The sequence below is a fragment of the Mauremys mutica genome, chromosome 14 (genome assembly GCF_020497125.1).
Source record: "Mauremys mutica isolate MM-2020 ecotype Southern chromosome 14, ASM2049712v1, whole genome shotgun sequence".
NCBI classification, from domain to species: Eukaryota; Metazoa; Chordata; order Testudines; family Geoemydidae; genus Mauremys; species Mauremys mutica.
In genome coordinates, this window is record NC_059085.1 from 18,216,828 (window position 1) to 18,243,762 (window position 26,935).

The following is a 26,935-nucleotide window of genomic DNA, read 5'->3' on the forward strand; positions in this document are numbered from 1 at the left end:
TACGCACTATGCTCTGAACAGGCTAGTGGTGCAAGCCATTGCTGAAAAGAGCAGATAACCCCACCCTGGAAAAATGTTTAGCTTTGTACACTCTTTCTATCACCAAAGGGTGTACAAGCCACCCAGGAAGTGCCAGAGAATGCAGTACAGCAGACATAATCTCCCACTTCATTCTCCTTCCAACTCTGACCTCTCTCTAAGAAATACTCTAAAAGATTTTGACGGGACTTCTGAGAGCTTCAGGTCAGTCCCTAAACCACATCTGTGTGTTCAGGACTCTGTTACCCAGTTTGGTGGCTGCCTAGTCCATTTTTTCTCAGGCTTTGCACCTGATCACAGACAGGTGGGTTCTGGAGATAATCACCACAGGTTACATCCTTCTCCGTTTATTTTCAGGGACCTTTTTCATGGGAGGATGCTCAGGGAGCCATAGATTCCTACTCAGCACAGAGGGAAAGGATTTTATTCAAGGTATTTCCTTCTTCCCAGGAGGAAGGGAGGATGGAGGCCTATAATAGATCTCAGATTGCTGAACATCTTAATCCATTGCTTGAGGCTCAGGATGATCACCCCAGCCTCTAGAATTCCCTCACTGAACAAGAGTGATTGGGTCACAGCTCTTAGACATCCATCCTGCAAACAGGAGACTCCTGAGATTCACTATGGGCCAGTACTACTACCAATACAGAGTGGTCCCTTGGCTTTGTAGGAGTGCCAAGGGTATTCACAAAGGTGTTATTGATAATGTCTGCGCACCTCCACTAGCAGGGGTTCACTGTGTTCCCCTACTTTGATGGCTGGTTACTCACAGGGAAATCTCATCAGGAGCTATGGATGACAACCCTGTCACTGTTCAGTCTCCTACACTCCTTTTGGGCTCCAAGTAAACATAGAAAGGTCCACTTTAGTTCCCACAGAGAAAACAGATATATTTGGGGTAGACCTAGACACAATCTGTGTCAAGGTATATTTGCCTCAGAGCAGATTCCTGGTTATGAGGAATCTCATTACTCATCTCTGGCTGAGCTCCGAAGTGTCACAGACAATACTGGTTCCTGAGTATTCTCCAGATGTCCATCTGCCATACCTCCATATACAGCTTTCCTCCAGACCTGTTGACTCAAGGCAGAGGTAACATCAAACATTTCAATCAAGCATTCTTTCACTATAATGAGGTGGTATTTGGATGGAAAACAAACCTACAAAAGTCATGTTTGGTGGTGGTACATACTTAGCAATAGTAGGAAGAATGCTATGAGGAAATGCTACACCTCAAAGTGGAAAAGATTTTCCATCTGGTGCCAACATCATTTGAAAACCCCAGAGGATGCCAACATCTTGCCGTTTTGGATACCTTCTCTCCTTAAAAACTCCAGATCTATCCCTTAGATCTCTGCCATTTCACTTCACAACTGTCAGTGTCTTTTACTTTCTGGTGGACAACCATTCAGTCTTTGCCTGGCCTATTATAGTATGCTTTCTAAAAGGCCTGGTTAGAAACTTTCTTCCAATAATAAAACCTACCCCAACATGGGAGCTCAATCTAATCATATTGGCATTGTCAAGGGAGGAGAAGCGATTTCTTCTCAGAGACTTTCCATATGGATTCCAGGCTGCATTCTGCTTTGCTATGACTTAACAGCAATCCATCCCCCACAAAATAAGGGCCAACTCAACTAGAGCCTTGGCTGTATTGGTAGCATCACTTTCTGATGTCTCTGCTAGAAACCTGTAGAGGGGCAATGTGGGGCTCCATTCACAGCTTTGTGAAGTATTATGTCCTGGTGCAAATTTCTACTGCTGATACATCCTGTAGCAGTGACTGCAGGACTGCTGTGCTAAAACAGGTGTCCTCAAACCCACCTCCTCAGCATATATTGCTTCTTAGCCATCTAAAATGGAATACACATAGAGACCATCACTTGAAGAAGAAAGAAAGGTTAATTACTTTGTCCTGTAACTGGAGTACTTTGAGATGTGTGGTCCCTGTCTATATTCCACTACCTACCCAACTTCTGCTGCATAATTAATCTGGGGGTGCAAGTAAACCCAGTTCTGTTGAAGATGCTCATCTTAGAGGAACAGAAATGAAAGTTAACAAACACATATGGAGGATTCAGCGTTTCTCAGAATCCACAAGCCAGTTTCTCTTGAGTCTCTCCATGTTGAGGGTCACCTGTGTGGTGCTGCATTAGGCCAATCTACCCTTGTAATAATCATCATAACTAGGGCCGTACCAAATTCATGGCCCATTTTGGTCAATTTCACCATCAGAGGATTTTAAAAATCACACATTTCATGATTTCAGCTATTTAAATCTGAAATTTCATGGTAGTGTAATTGTAGGGGATGAGTTGGGGGAGGGGTCGCAAGGTTATTGTAGAGGGGTTTGCAGTACTGCTACACTTCTGGGCTGCTGCTGGTGGCAGCGGTGCCTTCAGAGCTGGGCAGCTGGAGAGCAGTGATGGCTGGCCGGGAGCCCAACTCTGAAGACAGAGCTGCTGCCAGCAGCAGCATAGAAGGAAGGATGACAGTACTGTAACCCCCCTAAAATAAACTTATGACCCCTTCTGCAACTCCCTTTTAGGTCAGGACCCCTAAATTGAGAAACACTGGTCTCCCCTGTGAAATCTGTATAGTATAGGGTAAAAGCACACAAAAGACCAGATTTCACGAGGGGAAACCAGATTTCGTGGTCCATGACACCTTTTTCGTGGCCGTGAATTTGGTAGGGCCCTAATCATAACCATTGTCAGAGGGAAGGATGCGGTGCCTACTCAAACACAAGGAGAGGCCAAGGCATATAGCCTCACAAGTAGAGAAGACAGCAAACACTTAGAACTTCGAGACATCCAAGAAGGTCAGAAGGCCTTCAGTATCCAGACACATTCTAATAATAGGAAACAAATCCTCTGCCATTGCATACTTGAACAAGTAAGGTGAACCGATTTCCTCATTTTTCAAAGAGAGGCTCAGTTTCTGTTGATATGGGCATGTATAATGCATATCAAAGGGGAAAACTATCTAATAGCTCATAAACTCAGATGGAATGGAGCTTGATCAATCAGTTTCTTATGAATTGTACATTTTCTTCTAAAAGTCTGGGGAAAATGTTGACAGGAGTTGCTCCTGTTTGATCACTTAAGATAGTGTACTGTCAGCAAAGCAGTATTTGGATAGAGGCTAAAATGGAGTCCCAGCTCATGCATACTACAGTATGTGCTATAATTATGTATTATTTTTATGGTAGTGCTCAGTGTATGCTAGGTGCTTTTCAGACAGACACGAAGAAAAGGTCCCTGTCCCGAGATGCTCACAAGATAAGAACAGAGAGAAATAGGGGTTAACCTTGTATTCCTTACTCACACAAATATTCCTTTTTACTTGGGTAGCTCCACTGGCTGCAAAGGGATTATTTGTGTGAGCATAATAGACCCAGAGAGGCTTCTGTTTGGTTAATTTTTTCCTTCATCATCTGGTACTGAACTAGATTTTTTTTCCCCCAAAAGGAGCTGCTTTTTGTGCCATAGATTTAGTTAGCCTGTTGAAGTGTCTGCCATGAAAGGAATCTAAAAAATTACATCTTTGTCCTTTTCCATTGAATGTAATGAAATACATTTTACTAATGTGTACTTTATTTATGCAATCTTAACTCATGATGAGTAGCACTGCACTTTCACATGTACGTAGTTCCAGGGAGGTGGTAGTTCTTTGGAACTTAAGTGTTACTCAACATGAATGAATTGGATCGCTAGTCGGAATATATCTGGATACATTTTGACTGATACGGTACTTTGAGTTTTTTACACCAAGTATACAATGTAGATACATTTAGAGGATCCTTTTAAGAGAAATGATCAAGTGGTTTGTATGGTAAAGAGAAGGATAATCTGTTTACATATCTGAAAAATACTGTACATTCAGCCTGGCTTAATTGCTGCAATAGCATGAATATCCAAGGTACTTTTGATGTCAAAGGTTTCACTCCCTTTCAGTACCTTTTGCCTTTTTGATTTCCCCTTGTGATCATAAAGCTATAAACATTCTTTCCAGGGGGTCCCTGAGAATCCTATTAGTAGCTTTTTATTATAGTGGCAAATTCATATTGAATTGGTATCCATTTTCACTAATACAGCATAATCAAATTGGTGTCATTATTATTGTACTGTTCAAAAAGAAAATAATAGTGTAATGTAAAACTGTCAATGTGGTGAAACTCTCTTATTGTGTTAGATTAAAAATGCTGTTCCAGCTCACTTAAAGCAGTGATTGAGTAAGGAAATGGAAGACACTTCATTTGTGATAAGGTCCCATGTACATCCCTTATTTGAATGTGCAATTGTCGTTTTGTGGCCAAAAGGGTGATTGCTCATGAACATATGTGCTTTGTGTGTCAGCCATCATGTTGGTTTTAGACTTGTGAGCATGATACTGTATATCTTATTTTATGTACAGTGCTGTGATTTCCTTTTTTAAATCATGAGTAGCATTTGATGGTTCTGGCTCCAGAAGAAATACTTTATATATTCTTTTATGTTCATGTGAGCTTTTTAAAAAAAAGGGGAATAGGGCCTTTAGAGTACATTGTTAGAAAGTACAACAAGCCCCTGAAGGTTCAAATTTGACAGGGATGTTAGGAGGCAGGTCAAGTGGCTGCCTAATGAAGATGAATGGAGAAAATTGCTGGTACAAGAATCATGTGGTGGGTGCTCAGCCCAGGTTGCTGAAAAAGTGTGATGGAATCTCACAGCTTCATTTATCAGTGTCATATTTGGGCTAAAAGTGAGCAGTATTGTTCTCATTTCTCCCAGATGGATAGGTCAACTTTAATATTTATTGCTCTTGTAGAACATTTGTTTGATGTATTTCCATTAGCTAGGCAATAATAGAAAAGCAGTGGAGAGAAACATAAAACAGCTTCCTTCCTCTTCAGTTGAAATACAGCATACACTAATATGTAAGTATTGCTAGGAGTGACATTGATTTTTTTTATGTTTGATTACTTGATCATATATATATTAAAGATTCTTGTAAAAATAATGGGGAAAGCAACATCAAAGAAATATAAATTATACATCTGTTGTAGTATAATTTTTCATCACATAATATTTTCCAGGATTCTGTAGTACATCTCATGCATGTCTGTGCTATAAAGATAATAACTTCTTTGTTGTATGCTGTCCTCACAAAACAAGGCAAAACCACTGCACTACGGACTGTTACAAGAGCAGAAGCTAATTTTAGTAAAATGTTCACACCAGTTTGGATTTGTCAAATGGAACAGAGAGACGTTTAGGTTTTTTTTCTCCTTTGTGTCCTGATAATGTTCAAATTATTTGCTTTAATAGAAAACCAACTAACCATAACCCAGATTGTCTCCTAATATTGTAAGTAAAGAAGGAATTTACGTTTTCCCAAATGTTGGCACTGCATAAAGATCTACTTACCAATGTATTAACTTTGTATATATTTTATAGTAGTCTGAGCACCAGGCCTAAGGTGTTTGACACATTATTTATATTGTAGAAGGAGCCTAGCTGTTTGTAAAGCAGGTGTTGTGTTAAGTGCAATGCAAACATCCTAGCCATATGTTTCTATAATTTAAATTAATTTGGTACAGTCATACTGTTAATCTTTAGTGACTTGTTGATTGGCATTTTGCAGACATATTTCTGGAAGGCACCCAATACCATTTTCTGCAGTCTTTCTGGCAGTAGCAGAGAGCAACATTTCCACAAATTGGAATCTTGTACCGCACTGGGAAGTGAGCCAAGATTTAAATTAGACAATAACCTCTGCTCTGTATATAGCTTCTATTCTTCAGCTGTAGAGAGAGTGATTTGTTTAATACAGTCAGCTCTGTAGCATATAATAGACTGATATATGAGTCACTCCTTGGCAATGTGTGTTTCTTAAATTTATATAGATTGAACAACTGGTTGGTAATGTACTTAGTTACAGTTGTGCAAACAATAACTATTAGCAGGGCAAAGCAGGCCTGGAAAAACTGCATGTGGAGAGTGTTTATTATTAAGGATTCTGCAGAACTGTTGAATTTCAGAACAATCCTTCTTTTCAGGTGCAGAGGAAGCTATTTCATAAACATGAGTATTGTATGTTACTTTAGAAAAGCAGCAAGAAAAGTTTGTATCATAATTTGGTGTTTCTTATGCTTTGTGCATATAAATATTGACATTGGAACATAATGTTCCTCAAAAATTAAATTTAACATCAATCTGTATTTGTAGCTACATAATTAGTTTGCAGTTCTTTTTGGTTTGCCCTTTTCGTTTCCCCCCCCCTCTTTGCATGTTAAAATGTATTACTGACAATTGATATCCATGGATGCAAAGAATTCTTTTCTTTCCAAACAGCAAGAGTCTTTTTTTTTTTAAAAGGGGAGCTCTTTACATCATGTCAGTTCATGTTTATTTAAAAGCTTAAAATCATTAGACCAAATCTCACTTTTTGTCCCAAAGAAAATTGATTTTGCTTACAAAAATGTGTGGGTCTGAGAGAGAATATTCAGAAATATGCAAATATAGCAGAGAGAGAAATCTGTTTGAGCGGCTGAACAAAGCAATCACATTTTTACCATTGAAAGTTTATTTAGTCTTAGTGTGAACATTTCTGAACAAAATTGTCAGCTGCTTTTAGTAAAATACTTCTTGTAGGAAAGGGGGTACTCTTTTTAAAGCTGAATTGTTTTTAATACCCTACATTTTCTGTCATTTAGAAAATAAATGCACACTGTAAATATTGAACGATACAGAGATATCTTTCATAACAGTTTATGGTACACTGCACATTCTGGATAGATGCCAAGCAGTAGTTAGTAAAAATTAAATGCCAGTCAAAATTATTATAGCAAGTATAACCTGTTATAATGCAGTATCTTATCTTAAAGTGTCAACTTGATATAAGCCAGATCTTTTTCTTAAACTCTTACATGTATAATTCTGCTTGTACTAATCCTAATTCCCTCCCATAGGCTCATTGGAAGTGCAGCATAGTGAAGCATAAACTATCTGGCAGTTGTATACATTTTAATCAGTGCTGATGATAATGGTCCATGCATGGTCCATGCAGTTTATTCCTTAGTCAGGGAAGAGTGCTATACAGACTAATTGCAAGATATTAGAAGAGCTCATTTGCCATTTAAAGAAATGAGGGTCAGATTTTCAGAAGAGTTCAGCATCTGACTTCTTGAAAATCTGGCCAGCTATGTTGGTCCCTAACTGGAAGCTGAGGTTTTTTGAAAATATGGTTCTGAAGGGAAATCCTGACCCATTGACGATAATGGGAGTTTTGCTATTGACTGTCAGTGAGGCCAGGATTTCAACTCAGCTATTCACTACCATGTGGCACAAATGGACTACTGTGTATGACCTTTCCTTGCATGCTACAGATACATTAAAAAAATCTCTTCCTCATTGCTGGTGCTTGTTTAACATTCTGAATGTTGACAACAATATTTAGATGACCAAAGAAGCTATGTGAAGAAACCCTATTGTAAGTCCTTTATGCTTTAGAGCAGCACTTTACAAACATACTGGGTTTGACCTCCCTTGTAGTTTTGGAGGAATACATGCGTTTCTGGTCTCTTGTGAAATTTCATCATTGAGATCCTAATAATAAAAATCTATTCAAGTTGCTGAACTACTGTGGGCCTAACAAACTGAGCTCAGAAAATGTCCACACTGTAGCACTGAAGAAGACAGAGACTTGTGCAGAGCAGCAACACCTAGAGCCAGTGATGTGACTTCAGAGGTAATGGAGAAGGCCAACAAAATGCCCATCTTACCTGAAGCTAACCTTTGTAGAAGGCAAGTCTGCAGAGGGGAAACATGATAGTTCACACTCAAGGGTGCTGAAAGCCTTCCATAGGAAAATAAGACTTTGCCACTCCAGAAAAAAATCTGTTGTTCAGCTAATCTGTTTCTGAAGCATCCTGTATAGGCTACCACTATTTGAAAGGAGTGTAATTGCCATTCACACGTGTGCACACACACACACACACACACAGCATTTGGTTAAATCATATAATGGGGTAGGAATTTCTTCCTGTGATCAAAAGATGATCTGTTTGTACCCTAAGCATGAAAAGTGGTAGCTCTTTTACTTTTTTTGGTATCAAATAGTATAGCTACAGATGATATTCCCATAATACAATACAGCTACAAACATGTGAATCAAAGATTATTGCTTAATCCATGTGAGCAAATGGCCTCTTTCCTCCTTCCTCACCACTAGCACTACTTGCAGGTGTTTTATTCAGGCATTTCTTTATTACTCCTTATTTTCCTGCCCGACCCTTGCACAAAAGGTTGCTTGCAGTTTGATTTTCTATGAGTTTCTTTTTTCTTCTGAGTCGCTTTGAAACCAACCCTGTAATATTACCATTATCAGATTCCCTTGATGATTCATTTGTCCTAGCAGTCCTTATGAAATTGAGAACTTGTTTCTTCCTCCTCTTTCTCTTAATACTTGCTGTTACAGTCACTCTGTACTTAATGTAGAAGAGGGAGGAAAAGATCTCTTATAAAAGCATTTTCATGGATCGCCAATTTTGCTGTTTTAAGAGTGTTGTCTGAAACTTGTTTCACTTTCTCAAATCTCCGAGTCTGAGGCAGTGATGCAGGTTTTAAGTTGATGATGCAAGATAAAGAAACAGGAGGAAATAATATGAGGTCACTTCTATGGAAGAATGTGTTTTTACTTTTTTAACTTCAGACCAGCCCAGAGCCTTGAGTAGAGATTTGGGTGAGTGGAGAGGCTCTGCCCTTGGGAATATCACTATTTTCTTATCCAAATCTTGGGCCAAAAATCCCAATAAAAACACTTAATCTTTATGCACATCTATAAGGAAGTGCCCTTTCCCTTAGGATTAAATAGTCACAGAAATATACTTTGGCCATTGTTTACTAGGGCTTATATTGCTTTTCCTATATTAGAAACCAAGTGTGGCAAAGAAGATAATTATATGGGTTACCTTTTAAAACTTTAATATTTGAAAACCTTTTCACTGAGGCAAAGTTCTCAGCCTGGACTTTACATCTGTCTGCTTCTTGTACAACCACCTCTGTGACTTCTTCCATGTGACCCTCCGTGCATGGTATGACCTCCCTGATCTCAGCTGCAAAGCTACGACACTGTCCACATTTAAGACCCTCTAGGAGGCCCACTTCTGCCTTGTTGCCTATAGTGAATCACATAGACTTACATATAAATGGATTGCTGATGCTCCCCTTCCAACACCCTTTGTCTGCTTGTGTGTCTTTTCTTAAGCTTATGAGCTCCTTGGAGCATCATTCTTGAGTATTTGCAAAGCACCTAGCACGTAGTGGGTGCTGTTGTAAACAAATAATGTATAATAATATTGAGAGGGAAAGGTTCCCCAAACCCATGGAGGGATATTATGTGGGGGTGGAAGCAGGGCTGCCCGGGGGGGGACGACAAGTGGGGCAATTTGCCCCAGGCCACCTAGGGGCCCTGCGAGCCCTGGCCTGGCGGCAGTCCGGGTCTTTGGCCGGCATTTTGGCAGCAGGGGGGCACTTCTGTACTGCCGAGGACACAGAGCAACTGAAGGGCTCCCCGCCGCCGAAATGCCTCCAAAGACACAGACTGCCGCTGGTGAGTACAAGCTCCGCAGCTCCCCCACTTTGCCCCAGGCCCCCTGAATCCTCTGGGTGGCCCTCAGTGGAAGAGCCAGGTGAAAAGGTCTCCCATTTCCCTGGAATGATTTTGGGTGGAGGGTTCTAACTCTGGTGGTGGTCTGCTCGTCTGTCTTCAGTGTGTTCATTGTAGGGCCAAAATCATAGTGCTGACAGCTACCGTCGTCATGTTACTAGATGCAGGCTTGTATACAATGAAGTAGAATTAATATAAGATTTAAAAAGTAAAATAAAATGTGCTGATTTTTCATTTGATACTGAGCAGTGTTTAATACAGGGGTCGGCAACCTTTCAGAAGTGGTGTGCCGAGTCTTCATTTATTCATTCTAATTTAAGGTTTCGCGTGCCAGTAATATATTTTAGCGTTTTTAGAAGGTCTCTTTCTATGTCTATAATATATACCTAAACTATTGTTGTATGTAAAGTAAATAAGATTTTTAAAATGTATAAGAAGCTTCATTTAAAATTAAATTAAAATGCAGAGCCCCCTTGACCGGTGGCCAGGACCCAGGCAGTGTGAGTGCCACTGAAAATCAGTTCACGTGCCGCCTTTGGCACACGTGCCATAGGTTGTCTACCCCTGGATTAATAAAATGGAGACTATGCCATCACAGAAAAAAATGAAAGGAACTGTAGTGTCAATGTGACTAAGAAATGAGATATTTAAGATTGCATTCATGTATTGTATTTAGCCTAAAAAGTGGCTTGACTAATCTTCCATTATGATCATTATAAAATGTCCGTATGTGCTTCACTCTTTCTCTATCAATTTTACATTTAAAACTTGATATAATTTGTTACTGTGTAGTACAGTTGAAACATAGTCCAGAATGGAATTTACAATTTTTGCTGAAGTGAGTGAAATTCGATATAAAATTCTAAGAAAAGCTACTTATAGACCAATTGCAGAATAATCACATCACTTTAAATTCATGTGAGAAAATGTTACGGTAATCTTGAATGTAGTGAGATAAAACTATTTCTTGGGATTCTAAGAATAAAATGCTGTCATTATGTTAAGAAATACTTACATTCAGTACTTAGACAGCTTATATAAAATGCTAAAATAAATGACACCTGATTAATGCCTTGATTGTATTAACTTAGTGCCTTGAAGATGAAGGCCAAACCCCAAAAGTTCATATTGTGGCAAGGCACCTTCTCAGTCTCCCCAGCCTCTGCTGCTTTTAGCCCTGGTGAGACAGGCTTGGGTAATATGGTCCCCCTTGGGACACTGGGGAAGTCTGCTCCCCGTATCTCCACCAGTCCTGTTTAGAGTCTTTTTACTCCCTTGTGGGAGACAGTACTACCTCTCCTCCTGGTGAGGCTCGCTGTCTTACTGCTCCAACACTCCTGGCAGTAGGGCTCCTTCTCTCTCTACTCTGCCCCTCTTTCCTCCCAGGGAAGGGTTTAAAAAGGTCTCAGGCAGCTCTAAGTTGGAATCAGCTGATCCTAATTAACCTCAGGTAGCTCCCCCTCAGCTGATTCTAAGTGCTACCTTGGTAACCCTTTCTCAGCTGAACCTGATTGACCTGTAGTTGCCTCCCAGTTGATAAGGAGGAGGGCCTTTTAACCCTCTGGGACTGATTCCTACCCCTCCCTTGCAGCTGTCCTGAATTTATCACAATATAATGATGATTGATTCCATATTTTATGGTATTGCTTTCTTTTAGGAACTGTCTCTGAATTACAGCCGACCAATTAAAAATAAACGGTTGAAACAAAGTGTATTTAAAGGAAGTGAAGAATAAAGGGTCAATTGATTGACTCTGCTTGTGCTAGCCAATAAAAGGACTATAGAAAGGAGAGCAGGACCAAGCAGACTTCGAAGCTGAAATCTGGCGACACCACTGTATGATTTCTGTCCTCTTTGGAGAAGGCATAGCCTCAGTTGGAGTAGCCTTACAGCCATAAGGCCAAATCCAACTCCTGTTATAATCTTGTAAAAGACTGCCATTGACTTCATGGTGATTTGCACTGGGCCTAAGGGCCTCACAAAGGGAAGGGGTAGGCGATCCCAGAGCTAGATCCACAGAGTTGTGCTTGGCCTTTGCTGCAGATCCTTTTGTTGCACAGAATTTGAAAGCCACATCCATTCTGTGGGGCTGCAAGTCCTTCTCCATTGATAAACCTTGCAGAGGTTGGAGTAATTAATTTCCATTCTCCCGTAGGTGGTTCTGTGGGGAGGGAACAATATGGCTCTATCCTGGCTTGTGCTCTTTAGAGAAGTTACAGGGAAGAATGTAATTTAACCTCCTCCTGCCCCTGGATCTCATCAGGAATGAAATCTTATGTCTCATTTGAGCTATTTCTTGGTAAAAGATTTTAGATAAACAAACCAATATTACTGTTAAATATAAAGAACAAATGAAAAGTTTGGTAAAAACTTTTCCCTGTGGAAATCCAGGCAATCCTAAAGACATAGAAAAATGTATGTAATCAAGATGTTTTGCCATGTGAGCAAAGACCTTCTGTTATTTTGCTGTATGTTCCCTTCCTTTACATACAATCAGACTGATTCCAACAGGCAGACATGTGCTCATGAGATTCATCATTAAAACAGTTTCCCAACTCATCAGTGAAAAATCTCTGAAAAGTAAAATTAGGATAAAATTAACAAAGCAGTGAAAACATTTAAAAACACAATTCTCAAGTTTTAATATATTTTTTTTAAAATGTATTGTCTCGGTAACAGTGGGTCTGTGTGTGTTTATCTCAGCATTTGGTCTTGAAAGTGTTTTAAGCCTTGGGTGGCAAGAGGGTGTGATGACAGTGACTGTAGAACTTCTTGAAATAACATCTGTAGATCTTGTTGAGATAATTTTTAAATGAAACGTAGGGTACCTGGTTTAGATAAGCTTAATATTTGTATTAACCTCTGAAAGAAAAAAAAAGTGATATTAAGTGTGGTAATAAAAGGTAATAATTGGAGATATACCCATCTCCTAGAACTGGAAGGGACCTTGAAAGGTCATCTAGTCCAGCTCCCTGCCTTCACTAGCAGGACCAATTTTTGCCCCAGATCTTTAAGTGGCCTCCTCAAGGATTGAACTCACAACCCTGGGTTTAGCAGGCCAATGCTCAAACCACTGAGCTATCCCCCCCCCGTGTGTAGGTGAGTGTATTTGGAGGTGCAGATATACTCTCACAAAAACATAGTGCCTGATTCTTTATTCCATTACACCAGCTTTACCTCTCTATAGCTCTTCAGAAGTCAGTGGAGAAAACTGGTGCTAAAAAGTAGAGTCAGGCACAGAATACAAACATATTAGATGGTAAGTTGGAGCTCTGAACACTTGACAGCAAATGGAAAACAAAGATTTTATCTACGAGATAATCTTTAGGTCACCTTTGGAAATGAAGTAAATTAATTTAGTGACAGTTAAGAAATAAAATTTGATTATATAAACTAACTTACTAGATTTAATAATTTTACTCACGCAGCTGTGTGTAATGAACAGCGCTGCACAAGTCAGCATAAGAGGTCCATAATAGAACATACTGTATTACTTCCAATGCAAGCCAAACAAAACTATCATACTACGGTATATGTCCTTATAAAAAGTAACTTATTTATAGAGATAATGATTTTTATAGACTGTACACTTCTTAAAGGAACTGAAAATGGCTATAATTTGAGACCATTAAATATTCCTCATTTTGCTGTTCCAAGAGTAGAACAGTCCCATACTTGGCAAAATATAATTAAGTTACTGCTGCTGGCCATGGAATTCGCTGAAAAAGGATTTCATATTAAATGGTTTGGCTGGAATTACGGAGATTGTCAAGGGTTTTTTTTTATTATTGTTGAAGATTTTACTTACTTTTAAATGCCTTTAGCCAGCAATTTTAAATATGTTCACTTTAATTGCTTGTTGAAAACTTTTAAGTCTTTAAATTTGAAAACAGTATGTTTGATAGAGACTGAGAATGTATGAATACAATTTAGTTTACCACTGTTGTCTTCAGGACATTGCAATAAAGTATTTTGTCTCTTTTGAGATTTTCTTCCTTTATTTAAAAAAAATGTGTATGATCTAGGTTGCAGTACTGCAAACACATATGCACACGGTCTACTTTAAAATTTGAGTAGTCCCACTGAAGTCAAGAAATTTTTAAAACTATGGTTCTGCATAAGATCTTGATCCTTCAAACACTTATGCATATGCTTAATGTTAATGAACGATTAATGGGACTATTTGCGTGCTTAAAGCTGAGCACGTGCAAATGAGATTGCAGAATCGGGGGCAGGAGGTTAGGTAATACTGTAATTTATTTTAAAACATTCTAGTTGTCTGAACACTGGTGGCTTAGTTGCAGATCACTGGCATAGTTTCAGTCAAAGTAAGGTATCAGGGTGTAATGGAGTTTTCCCATTGACTTCAGCATTTCACTCCTGATTTTTGAGCAATGGAGGAGTAATCGAGATGGAAATATATTACCTGAGGGAGCTCTGTATGTGGATGGCTGGTAGTATAAGGATTGGATATTAACTTCTTTTGACCAAAAAATCTTTAGAGTAGCTTCTGGTATGAACTGTCGTCTTTTTACAAGGTTCTCTAAAGTTTTCCTGTGGGAAATTTGTGGACATATGCAAATAGGAAATGAATGTGTTTGCAGAAGAAAATGTATTATTCTGTGTTTTAACCTGTATTTTTAAATGATAATATATCTCACAAAGTTAGAATTAAACTATTTTTATTACACTGTGCCTTAGTGGATCTCTGAAGGTAAATTGCATTGTATAAGCTTTCAAAATATATGTAGAAATGCAGGAAGGATGAACTCACTAAGTATACCATAACCTGCTTGTTGACCAGTGACCTAGTACTTCATGCAAATACACACAAATGCTCGCTTTTGATGATGTGATGTTTACTAAACCAGAAGGCTGTTAACCACTGCATAATAATTCCAACATCCTTTCCTCACCATGCCTCATTGTATGCCCTGCCTGACTTCTTCAGACCCCAACTGAACACCAGTTGGTTATTTCTCATCTAACTCTCTTACATCCTGAACGTCCAAGTTTCTCCATGTTGAGCTGCAGTGGCTTGTCTACTGTTATACCCATCATCCATAGCCTTTATTGTAATTTACAATTTCCTTATTTCATAAGTTTTGCTATCTTGCAAGACAAAGTACTGAGATTTGCAGGGTCCGCAAGCAGCCACAATATCCAGAGCACCATTTTGGATTCACTCTGAGATGGAATTGACATCCCTTTTGATTTTTCTTGATTATTTTTAAAGAATTTGGGCCAGATTTTGAACTCAGTTATAACAGTGTAAATCCCAAATAACTCCACTGAAGACAAAGGATTTACTTTAGATTTACATCAGTGAACCTGAGAGCCGAATAGGCCTCTTCACTTTTAATTGCAAAAATAAAATGAAATAATTTGCAGTATAACCTAAAGCTTCTGAAGCATTTAAATGGTTGTGGAGACTTGCTCTTTCAGGGAAATACATCTAAAGAGCACTATGTTCCTTGGTTCATGGGTCCAGGAGCTATATGTCAACTATACTTAAAGTGAAGACACTACTTAATAATAATTAGATGGATAGGTGGTAACTGTTGGTGAATTATTTTGCATTGTGGTTGTGTGAACTGAAGAAGTAAATTGTTTTTCATGATAGGAACAAATAATATTTGGTTTATAATTTTCTGTAGCATTTAATTCAGTTGATTACAATATTGGTGTTTGTAGATATTAGTTGATCAAAACCTCCTCCCACACTTCACACTTTGTTGTCAGAATGATTTTAATGTATATTGTGGTGTTTGGAGTAATCAGACTGAAGTAGCATTAGTCCAGCTTCTCATCTTTTAATTACAGACAGTTTATTGTCTATGCTGTCCCACTTTCTGCATGGCTCCCCACCAGCTAGCTAGATTTAGCAATCTCCATTAATTTAATTTGGCATTTCATTCAATCAGACAGGCTGTGAACATGATGATTTAAAAAAAATAACACAATGCTCATTCTTAATTGATGTCCTTATCAGACATTGTATTTGCCAGAGCTGTAATTATTGGTCAGGCAGCAAAATCAAATCTGCCCAAATGCAGTGAAGATGTTCTCTAGTGGAATTATGAAGATACAGTACTTAGACCTGCAAAGTAATTTAGTTCTGGTCTGTAATTACATCTTTTGGGATCATTATCTTTCTTCTTATTCATAAAGATAGTATAGCCTCTCAGGAATTAATTTGCCAAAAATGAAGATAGAGCTGAGATCTTTGCCATAATAATAACTGTATATAATATCTACTTCCACAAACATACATATATTTGTGCAAGTAGATGTTTTTCTACATGAAATGAATATATATAATTAATGGCTATATTTAGTAGATATAATTTATAATATCTACTTGCACAAATATACATATTCTTGTGCAAATAGATACTTTTGAATATGAAATTGATATATATAATTTAATTAATGGCCATATTTAAAAATTTGGCTTTTTGCTTTATTCTAGAGAGTGCCATTTTATAGGAGCAACGAAATGAGAGCACAAATGATAGAATGGGGCTATGAATGAGAGTTTGCAGGAATTAGGCGTAAGGATTTGCAGAATACGGTGTTTAAAGAGCACACTGAGAACCCATTAAATATTTAGCGCTAAATATTTATTTTGGATATTTATTTACTAATAATTATGAAGGCACTGGTTATAGCAGTAGTTAAATGAGTTCCATTTTCACCTAAATAAGGGATTCAAAATATTTGTTCTGTAAGAGAAGTATGTTATCTCCTAGAGGCCTAAATCCATTGAAAGTCCATTGGACTTAGGCTCTTAAGTCACCTAAAAGTGCTTTGATGCAGACATAGCGGCAAAATGAGGACAGACACATGCGTGGAATTAAGTGTCAGGTCGCAACTTTTATTAAAATTTAACACAGGGAAGGGGCACTACCTGCCAATCACTCATACTCTCCTCTACCAAACATTAAGTTTGTTCCCATGCCAGGGTTATAGGGATCATTGCCAGATAACCCATAACTTGGAATAGGCTCTTCTCAGCCTATGCTCCAGGACTCATCCGTCTCTGAGTCCTAGTACCGCCTCCCCCCCCCCCCCACCAGGAGAACAGGGGGTGCAGAAGAATGGGACCTCAGCAAGTCTAATCTCAGCCTGCGAAGGCCACAAGGTCTCACCCTATCCCATGAGCCCAAGGCCTATCACCAAAATCCCAGGTCTTTTATCTTGGAGAACTGTTCATTTTATCCTTTTAACTGCCCTAGAAACTGGCTGCAAGTTGCAACGAATAAACAACTCAACCCGAGTACCTGTGTTAGGCACTAAACGTGTTCCTACTTAATCTGCTGCGGCTTGAAGATGCTGTGAGGAAGGCAAAAAACTCCTTGTCCTCTGCCAATTGGCCCCTGGGAGAACAAATTCCTTCCTGACCCCACCCCCAAAGGGTTGAATGTCTATACCTGCAGCATCTATCCGACTGGATTCCAATTCCTAGTTCAGGGTGACTAGTGTGAGGCCACTGGAATGGAGCTGAAAGAGGCTCCACATAGGGTGACCAGACAGCAAGTATGAAAAATCGGGACAGGGGTGGGGGGGTAATAGGAGCCTATATAAGAAAAAGACCCAAAAATCGGGACTGTCCCTATAAAATCGGGACATCTGGTCACCCTAGCTCCACATGGCCTCCGCTCCAGGTTAAATCATCAGAGCTGTGATTTGCTGGCCAATCAGCACCCTTCCTCCCTGGTGGCCAATGGGTGCCAGAGACTTCCAGAGTGGAGGAGCGAGTGTCTCCCTCCCTTGCTGCTGGGACTGTTCCCTTTCACTGCCAGTCTCATTGAGACAGGTGGATGGCATTTTGAAAATTTTACCCATTTGTCTATCTTCAAGTTACTTGCTGTATTTCTCTGCTTCTTTCTAGTGTGAATACCAGGGATGAGTTCTCTCAAGACTAAATGTTCATTTTTATTCACTGATTTTCAACAGATTTATACTAGGGTTTTGGTTTTTAAAAGGATGGTAATGTGTACAGTTAAGTTATTATTTAAGAATTGCTAAGTAGTATTTGTAAAATCCTGGCCCCATTGAGATCAGTGGCCGTACTATCATTGACTTTAGTGAGACCAAGATTTCATCCTATGTATCTAAACTCTCCCCATCTCACTCATAGTTAATGTTCTGAAAATCATGGGATATTTTAGAGCGAATTATTCTCCACCATATTTTTCATACTTTGAGATTTGAGGCTTATTGGTACAGCTGTGAAAATATGGTAATGTTTTTAGAACAGGGTCTAATATAAAGTTGATTATGTACTGTAGCTTATATTTTACTTTCTGGAAATGTGTTTTGCCTCATCACTGCTACAGAAGAAAAACACACTCTATAGTCCATATTTAATTTTTTGAGGTTTTTGAGGAGGCTATGTTGGAGAAGAAGCCAGACTCTGTATCCTCTCACCTGTGATGTGTTCCTGACAGTATTGCCTCAGCTCCTAGTTTCATATGAATTCATGAGAATTTCAACTTTCATTAAAAAAAAAAAAAGTTTCTAGCCCTCCTGGCTTCAGGGAACAGATTGAAAACCCTAAAGGCAAGTACACCATGAAGGTTCAAAAACCAGAACACAAATAATCAGAATCTAAATTATTGTTCTTATAAAATCTTATGATTTTTAAGCTAACATCACGATGTTTTAGGAGCTGATTCATGATTTGTGAGTGTCTGAGGTTGGCAATACTGCAAGTGAAAGGTATAAGTTAAAAAGAAGGGGTGGGGTTGTACAATATTTAAAGCCTAAGCATGCTTCTTGGGTTGATTTGACTTTGTCCGTTAGGACAAGCATGTAGGGTGGGAAAGAAACTTTAACCTAGTGATACTCAGACCTTAATGGCTCAGGAGCCAAATTAGCGATCAGCATTACCCAGAAGAGCAACAGTAGTGTGAATTAATTGTTTCACTTACTATATCGTTCTTACTTTCTTATTCTGACCAAGTATTATTATTTTATCAACTACAGTAACATAGTAAAGCATCCTGACTGGTTAATAACTTAGATTGCTTAATAGTTAAATCACACAGTGTTTTAATATCACGTGCTGTAAAGAGCTGCAGGATGTGCATTACAGAGCCTCTTGCCGCTCCTGAGCCTCAGTGTGAGTATCACTGCTTTAACCTAATATAGGAAAAATATTTTTAAAAACTGCAATGTGTAGTGAGTTTAGACATTTCAGTTCAAGCTTTGTAATCGAAAGTATGTAACTGAGAAGACCAGCAATGGTGGTCTACTGGAATACAGAATGGCAATTACTTGACTGCTTTGGATTGGCACTAATAACGAGCTACAAGAGATTTCTTACCATTCCCCAAAGTGAAAACACACCCCACCTGCCTAACCTTATGATAGAATAAAAAAGGATGAAATCCTGGCCCCACTGCAGTCCATGGCTATTTCACCCCAAGGACTGCTGTAATTTTAAAGACATAGGACCAAATAATGTCATTAGTTTTAATGCAAAGCTCCCACCCACTTGGATGGGCACTGCTAGGGCCCCTACTAAAGACATGGCCATGAAAAATGCATCACAGACCGTGAAATCTGGTCTTGTGGTCTTGTGTGCTTTTACCCTATACTATACAGATTTTCCAGGAGAGATAAGCGTTTCTCAAATTGGGGGTCCTGACCCAAAAGGGAGTTGCAGGGGGTCAGAAGGTTATTTTAGGGGGATTGCAGTATTGCCACTCTTACTTCTGAGCTGCCTTCAGAGCTGAGTGGCTGGAGAGTGGCAGCTGCTGATTGAGGACCCAGCTCTGCAGGCAGCAGCACAGAAGTAAGGGTGGCAATACCACACCATGCCATCCTTACTTCTGCGCTGCTGGTGGCTCTGCCTTCAGAGTTGGTCTCTCAGCCAGCAGCTGCCACTCTCCAGCTGCCCAGCTCTCAAGGCAGCGCTGCCTCCAGCAGCAGCACAGAAGTAAGGGTAGCAGTACTGCAACCTCTCCCCTCCTCCCCCTCCAAACACAATAACCTTGCCACCTCCCCACAGCTCCTTTTTGGGTCAGGACTCCTACAGTTATAACACTGTGAAATTTCAAATTTAAATAGCTGAAATCATGAAATTTATGATTTTTTAAATCCTATGACCGTGAAATTGACCTAAATGGCCTGTGAATTTGGGAGGGCCCTAGGCATTGTACATGCAGAATGAATGAAAGAGATGATTTGTTTGTTCAAAACAGTTTTATCTTGCCTGCTTTTCTTTTTTCAATGCATTGCAGAAAATGAGGGTGCATATACAGTTTCTTTTGCTCCATCAAAATTCAGTGTGCATATGTAAAAGTGAGACTGCGTGCAAATCTTAGGCTTTGGCTACACTTACACTTCAAAGCGCTGCCCCGGCAGCGCTTTGAAGCGCTAAGTGTAGTCAAAGCGCCAGCGCTGGGAGAAAGCTCTCCCAGCGCTGTCCGTACTCCACCTCCCTGTGGGGAATAACGGACAGCGCTGGGAGCCGCGCTCCCAGCGCTGGGGCTTTGACCACACTGGCGCTTTGCAGCGCCGCAATTTGCAGCGCTGGAGAGGGTGTGTTTTCACACCCTGCTGCAGCGCTGCAAATTTGTAAGTGTCGCCAAGCCCTTAGTCCAGTGGTTCTCAAACTTTTGTACTGGTGACCCCTTTCACATAGCTAGCCTTTGAGTGTGACACCCTCCCCCCTTATAAATTAAAAACACCTTTTAATATATTTAACACCATTATAAATGCTGGAGGCAAAGCAGGGTTTGGGGTAGAGGCTGACAGCTCGTGACCCCCCCATGTAACAACCTCATGACCACCTGAGGGGTCCTGACCCCCAGTTTGAGAACCCCTGTCTTAGTCAGTATTAGAACTGGACTTTGTGTGATGCTTGAAATCAAACAAGCATGAGCTAATGGCTAAACACAGGATTGGCAGCCAGTAAAACTTGTTCTGTTTTCAGTTGGGCCGCAGACTTGCTTTGTGACCTGAGAAAGTCACTTATGGTTCCTCTGTTTCTGCGTAACTGGGATAACGCTGCATGCCGCTTCAGAGACTTTTATTCATTAATAGTTGTAGAGTGCTTTGAGATTTTCAGGTGAAAGACACTGTACAGTATTACAAAGTATTACTGACTATTATTACTAAGTAATTTTTAAAACAACAGATAGGCCAACTCAAACAGTAAGGTATCAGGGCTAGATCCAGCAGCTGGATCCACCTTAACACCCCAGTCAGTGAAATCAGTGAAGCGTCACAAGCGTTGCGCTCATATGAATTAAATTGCAGGATCTAGTCCTCATTTTGTCCCCCTGTTCTCAAGTATGTAGACTACCCGTATACGTTAGTCTGGGCAAGTGAGTTCCCAGAAAATAAATGGAGATAGGTGTTGACTCATTTCACACAACACATTTGATTTGTATGCCTATTCTAAATTAAATATTTTACTAAAATAGAATAGAACTCCTTGTTCTATTTAGAATGATTTATAACTGTTCCCAGATGATCATAACGTGTTTCTAAATTAAAAGCCATTAATTATAGCTTTATATAGATACAAAAGATATGCAAGAAGTGCTTTGTAATTCCAGCTCTGCACTTCAGGTGAGAGCTTTTAAAATTACTTGGACCATTGGAGCCACCTGCTTGACTAACTGCTGAGGGCCCTGTGTTTCAGTACTCATCAGTGCATTGCAGTGTTAACATTGTTACTGATTTTTCTCATTTCTCCAGGGCAAATACTAATTAATGGATACAATTCACAGCTGATTAGCTGTAGTTTCTTCAGTAATTACATTCGCATACTAACTGTTCAGAAGAGGATTTCTAACCCAGTTCTTATATCACTCTAAGCTTAATTTGTTTTTTGAATTGTTTAGGTCCTTAAGATAATAATCATTTTATTTTCTTGTGTCATTTGTGGTTACTATTAGATAATAAGTAAGTTTAATCTTTAAAATGCTCACTGATAAAACATAGTTTGTCTTAAATGGATTTCTAATTCACAGACAAAAATCTACAATTAAATAATGTAGAAGTTGTAATACACACCGACAAAAGCACAGGTACTGCATGGTCTGAGGTTAGTTCCTGAAGTTATGTAAAATAGGAGCTGCAATTCTCAATCACAATAGCAAGTTAAAAATGTAGTTGCAACCTTCACTTTGACTTTCCCTGTTTTCTCATTTTGTTCCACATTCTTAATGACACACAGACATAATTTTCAATCTGTGAATTGCTTTTTTTTTTACTTTAAGAGCATAAAGTTGAGGAAAAAAACAGTTATGGCATTCATATCTGCTGCAACCTATGTTGTACTTACGTATATGAAGACGAAGAAAGTACATCATTCTAACTCTTCTTAAAGGTATATAGCCAAAACCTGGCCTGTTGCGCGCAGGTCCGACCTCAGGAAAGATACGCTCATTTTATAGTAGGGTTGAATTTGGCTCTACCCAGTAGAGTATGATAAAATCACTCTCTTGTACATGACTGTATTTAGATATTATTTTAACAAGTGGTAGTGGTTTTTTTTTTGTTACTGTAGAAAAGAACAGCTCCTTTGGAGACATTATAGTTTTTCATTTATAGTAAACATTTATAGTAAATCCTTCTTAGTTCTCGGCTCACTGACATGAGAAATCTATCATGTCAGTCTCACTGCTGTGCATGAGTACTAAGTCTGTATGCTAAAAATCCACACAAAATCTTGTCTGGAAAAAATTCCTGTGAATATGCAATGGCTGACTCTAAAAACTAAGCCTCTGGGTGAATTTTATATGTACATCATCTTTAGCTATATAGTTAGTTGTAGTTATGACACAGTATATGTTTACCATAAACACCAGTTTTACTTAGACCATATCCTAGATACAGTTTGTGTATCGCTTCGTATTTTGGGGTGGAGATTTTACTCTCTGATTTTGCAGTTGATCTCTTCCCTTCCCTTCTCCGCATAGTTCCTCCCGTTCTGTCTTCTACCCTGTTTCTAAACTGCTATCTCCAAGGGCATGATCCACAGGCCAGTGAAGTCAATGGAAAGACACTCATTTTACTACAGTGGGCTTTGGATCAGACCCCAGTTCCCTTTACCCATCTTCCTTTTCTTCCCTCCTCCCAATGCTGCTGCAGTTGTCCCATATTTGAGTTTGGGAAAAGGTTCTTGTGAAAGTCTTTCAGGGAAATTCGCCCTTTCAAGAAAAGACCCAGTTTTCTTCCCCCCAATCTCATTCTCTGATGCTGCAGGTATGAGGGGCAAGGTCTGAAACCTCTTCATCGCCAAGACCTCCAGGCAGTAAGTTGGACAAAGTACTGAGTGAAGGTGGAGGACATCCCTTTTCATTATGGATTCATCCTGCTCTGGCAGCATTATAGGATTCTCTCATTTGGAGCAGACAATTGTGGGGTTGGCTGTGGAAGTGAATAGTTCCCCATTCTCAGACACTCATTTTAGAGCCCTGTAGTATCAAAAATGTCTATTTTAAAAAAAATCATTTCAAATAAAATGCACGCAGGACTTTGTAAGACAAGGAAAAGACCCAAGGAAAGATTTATATTTGGGTTATAAAACTCAGATAATAGGAGGTCAGGATAGAAATGCTGATGCAACCTTAACTCTCATGGTGTGAGAAGGCCATGTTAATGACAGTGTATAAAAAATTAATGTGTTCAGAGATATCAGCAATCCCTTTTTTCACTCCCACAATGCTATGTTAGGTATTAAATATTAGTTTGCAACAACACTAATGAACCTAACATACATAAATGTGACCAAGGGACTCTTTCCATTTTTGCTACCCTTTATTATATTTTTTCATTATGCCTCATAGTAAATAGAACCTTAGAAACACAATGGAGGTTTGAAACTCCATCGCTTAGTGTTTCAGCTGACAACACAAACACACCAATGGTATTTGTTCTTGAAAAGCAAAGCTTATGAAATGCTCTTGTGTGTGTGTTGAGAATACATATAAAGATAGTTACCAGTCTACCTATTTTCCTACAAACATTTGATTACTGCCATTTAAAAGAGCAGTGCATGTAAATCACCAGTTAGCCAAATGCTGGTAATATCCTCTTTTCCATACTAGTCTCTAAAAAGAATAAATATTTCTCAAATACAGTCAACTGATATTCATGATTCAGAGTTTGAAGGAAGGAAGGAAACTTGGGGGAGAGTATCTCCATGAGGATACCCGTTGATTGCCCACATGTGTGGGAGGAAGTGGCCCTCAATGGAATGGGGCACTGACCCACCACAAACCTGGCAGATCCCCTGCACAATTCCCATTGGCTCCCTGACAGTGTGACTCCACTGGAATGAGAACTGAGCAAAAGATTTCAAATTTTTGAATGGGTGGGAGGAGACGAGGGAGAAGTTTAAAAAAAAAAATCTTGCAGACTTCCTTCATCCTCCCTCTCCCTCTTTCCTTTTTAAAATAGCTCTAATTGAAACCCTGCTACTGGGGACTCCCCTGGCACTGGTTTCCCTCTGGACCTCCTGAGTGATGGGTGGGCCTTTGCAGAAACATCATAGAGCCTGGGGATGAATTATCTATTTCTGAGAATGGACCCGTGAAGTGCTTGGTTGATAGAGGTGATTGTGCTGCAGAGTCAGCTGACCCTGCCTTCTGCATGAGAAGGGGCAGATTCCATGCACAGAGTGGACCCTTCCTATGCAGAACTGGGGGACACAAATGATCCATACTAATTCAGTCAGCAATATAATAATCAGAATCATCCAGCTTGGTTGTGACTATAGCAGCTCCAAAAGAGCTTGTGCAGATTTACATCTTATCTTTTTTTTCAGAAACAGTTCTTTTCTGGGTAGTTGATGGGATAAAGAATATATTTTGACTGTATAGTCATAAAGGTTTATCATGGCATATATTAAAAGCCAAATATCTATTTTTCTTTCAGTTTGGAAACAATAACAACTACATGAACATGACGGAGGCAAATAATGCATTTCTTTCTGCAAATGAGGTAGATGTTTTTCTTTTTATCTGTGTTCATATTCTGCTGTTTGCTTTGATAATTTAACAGACTTTCAACAGATGAAGAATGAAGTGCTGAATTTGTATGTGTTTTATGGAGCACAAAATAAAGACTTTAATGAGAAAGAAAATAACCTGACAGCTCTCCATTACTACTCAATTTAGCTGTCCATAAGGCTGTTACTTACATAGCATGTCAATAGAAACAAATCTGCTTTATGTATGAAAAAAATTATAAACAGAAGGAAACAAATAAAAGGCACAGTAGGTGTAGATTTTGAAAGCAAGCCTAGTAGAAGTCATTAGTAGCTAATATGCTAATTTCACTCATAGATACAAACATTTTAATTTGGGTTCTTAACATTCACATAAGTTAGAAAACAAAACAACTTAGTTGGCTGCAATGTTTGTGTTGAGGGAAGGAGGAACAGACTTTCAGCCAAGTTTTACACATGGGCTTGGGAACAAGCCTTGGGTCCGAATTGATGTCGGCTGACAGGTCACTGAGGTGATACATTTGGCTGCTAGCTTTTAGGAGTGGGGCTAGTGAAGGGCTGTATGCACCAACCACTGCTCCCGTAGTTGTTTTTAGACCACGATCTACTGTCAGCCAGTTGTTTAGACTATCGTTGCAGTAGTGTTGGCATCAGCTCCAGATGGAGCTGCCTTTTGGGCATACCTGGAAAATAACAGCGATTGTTCCAATGAGGGTGGAAAGATAAAAAGGGCAAGATGTATTGCCTAAAAAAGTATGTGCATGCGTGTGTAATATATTAATATGGAGAGAGAGGCAGAAACTGGTAGTAAGTAATATTTAATATGTACATAAGGTGTATATCATAAATCTCTCAAGGGCGAGGAAAGGTTAGAAAAATGAGCAGCCTTGACCTTATTCATTGAAAGTGACAACTCTGTCATGACTGTGCTCGTTATAGTAAAACAGAAAGTGGTGTGGAATTAAGTGGCAAAGAAGGTGTTACAATAAAGATGAAGGTTCAAATTAAGAGTATTATTTTATGAATCATTTTTACAATGGTCACCATCTCTTTTTATCCAGCAAGACAGCTTAGATAAGGGAATATTGTTTGGCACTGGCTCCAGTGTTGTTTGTGATAATGAACACAAACCCCATCTGTAATGACAACATGATGTTTCATTCTGTAGAATTTCTTTCCTACATTTGAATCAAACATTGATGAAAGCTCTGCTGCCAGCAGCTGTTCAGAGACAATTTAATTCCAGCTGTGATAATTCACCGTGTCAGACATTGGCTGTTATATGTTGATACAACAGTTCTCCAGATTTGCATTTTTATCAAAAGGAACAAATGTTTTGAACATTTCAGTACAGATGGCATTTAACTATGCACACACTTTTTTTTTTTAAAAAGTAAGAAATAAATATTTGAAAAGTTAATAACTTAAAAAATACAATTGGTAAGATAACCCCCAGAAAAGATATACTATCTTGGTTATAACAGCACCTTTCTGCAATATCAAATCACATACCTCTTTCTACAATCTGAATAGCCCAGTGATTTGGATTAAGACGACATCACTAGAATACTTTTTTTTTCTTTTAGATTACATCTATTTTATCCTCATTCTTGGATCATTTAGAGATATTTTTTAATGTATACTTATTTCAAGCAATTATATTGTGAGAATTACTTTTATGTAAGTACTCATCAGTTTACTCGTGATTGTCTCTCTGCTTCTCGTAAGTTATAAAAATGTTGCATTATATATTTATACAATTGTAATGGATTTATCCCTTTAGATGAGGAAACAAAATCCCATTCTCATACTACGACCTCATAAATATGACACTTAAAACAGAGTTTCAGAGCTAGTCTAATAATGCTGATTTCACTGCTTGGAGAAAGAATAAGAATATGATTAAGTGTTAATATTTGCATTATAGTGTGAGCCTAACTTGGCAATTACTGCATTCAGTGTGTGTTTTGTTATTCAGTTTTTACATTTAAATGAGCGCAGCTTATTCATTAGGATTTTGCATATGGATGCCGCCGTGCTAGAAAACCATTTTATTCTCGTAAATAATGCCCTACAGAGAGAACAGTGTAAGCACTAGAACACCTTCATGTTTAGAATCCACACGTTTGCTTTGTTTCCTGTCTCTGTGTCATGATGATTACCATGACCCATTTTAAAGCACCTTAAATATTTATTGAAATAATATTTCAAGTGTTAATTACAGTGGTAATGAAAACAGCCAAATGCCACATATCAAGAATGAGTGTTTAT

At 38.9% G+C, this 26,935-nt stretch overlaps 1 protein-coding gene across 4 annotated transcripts in view; it reads left to right on the plus strand.

Annotated features, from left to right (window-relative positions):
- The window catches only part of TOX3 (TOX high mobility group box family member 3), an 88,186-nt gene that overhangs the window by 35,248 nt on the left and 26,003 nt on the right, over window positions 1-26,935 (plus strand). For all 4 annotated transcript variants that reach the window (XM_044986758.1, XM_044986761.1, XM_044986759.1 and 1 more), the window contains exon 2: window positions 24,592-24,657. In XM_044986758.1, coding sequence (XP_044842693.1) covers window positions 24,592-24,657 — 66 coding nt within the window. The remainder of the gene's footprint in view (window positions 1-24,591; window positions 24,658-26,935) is intronic.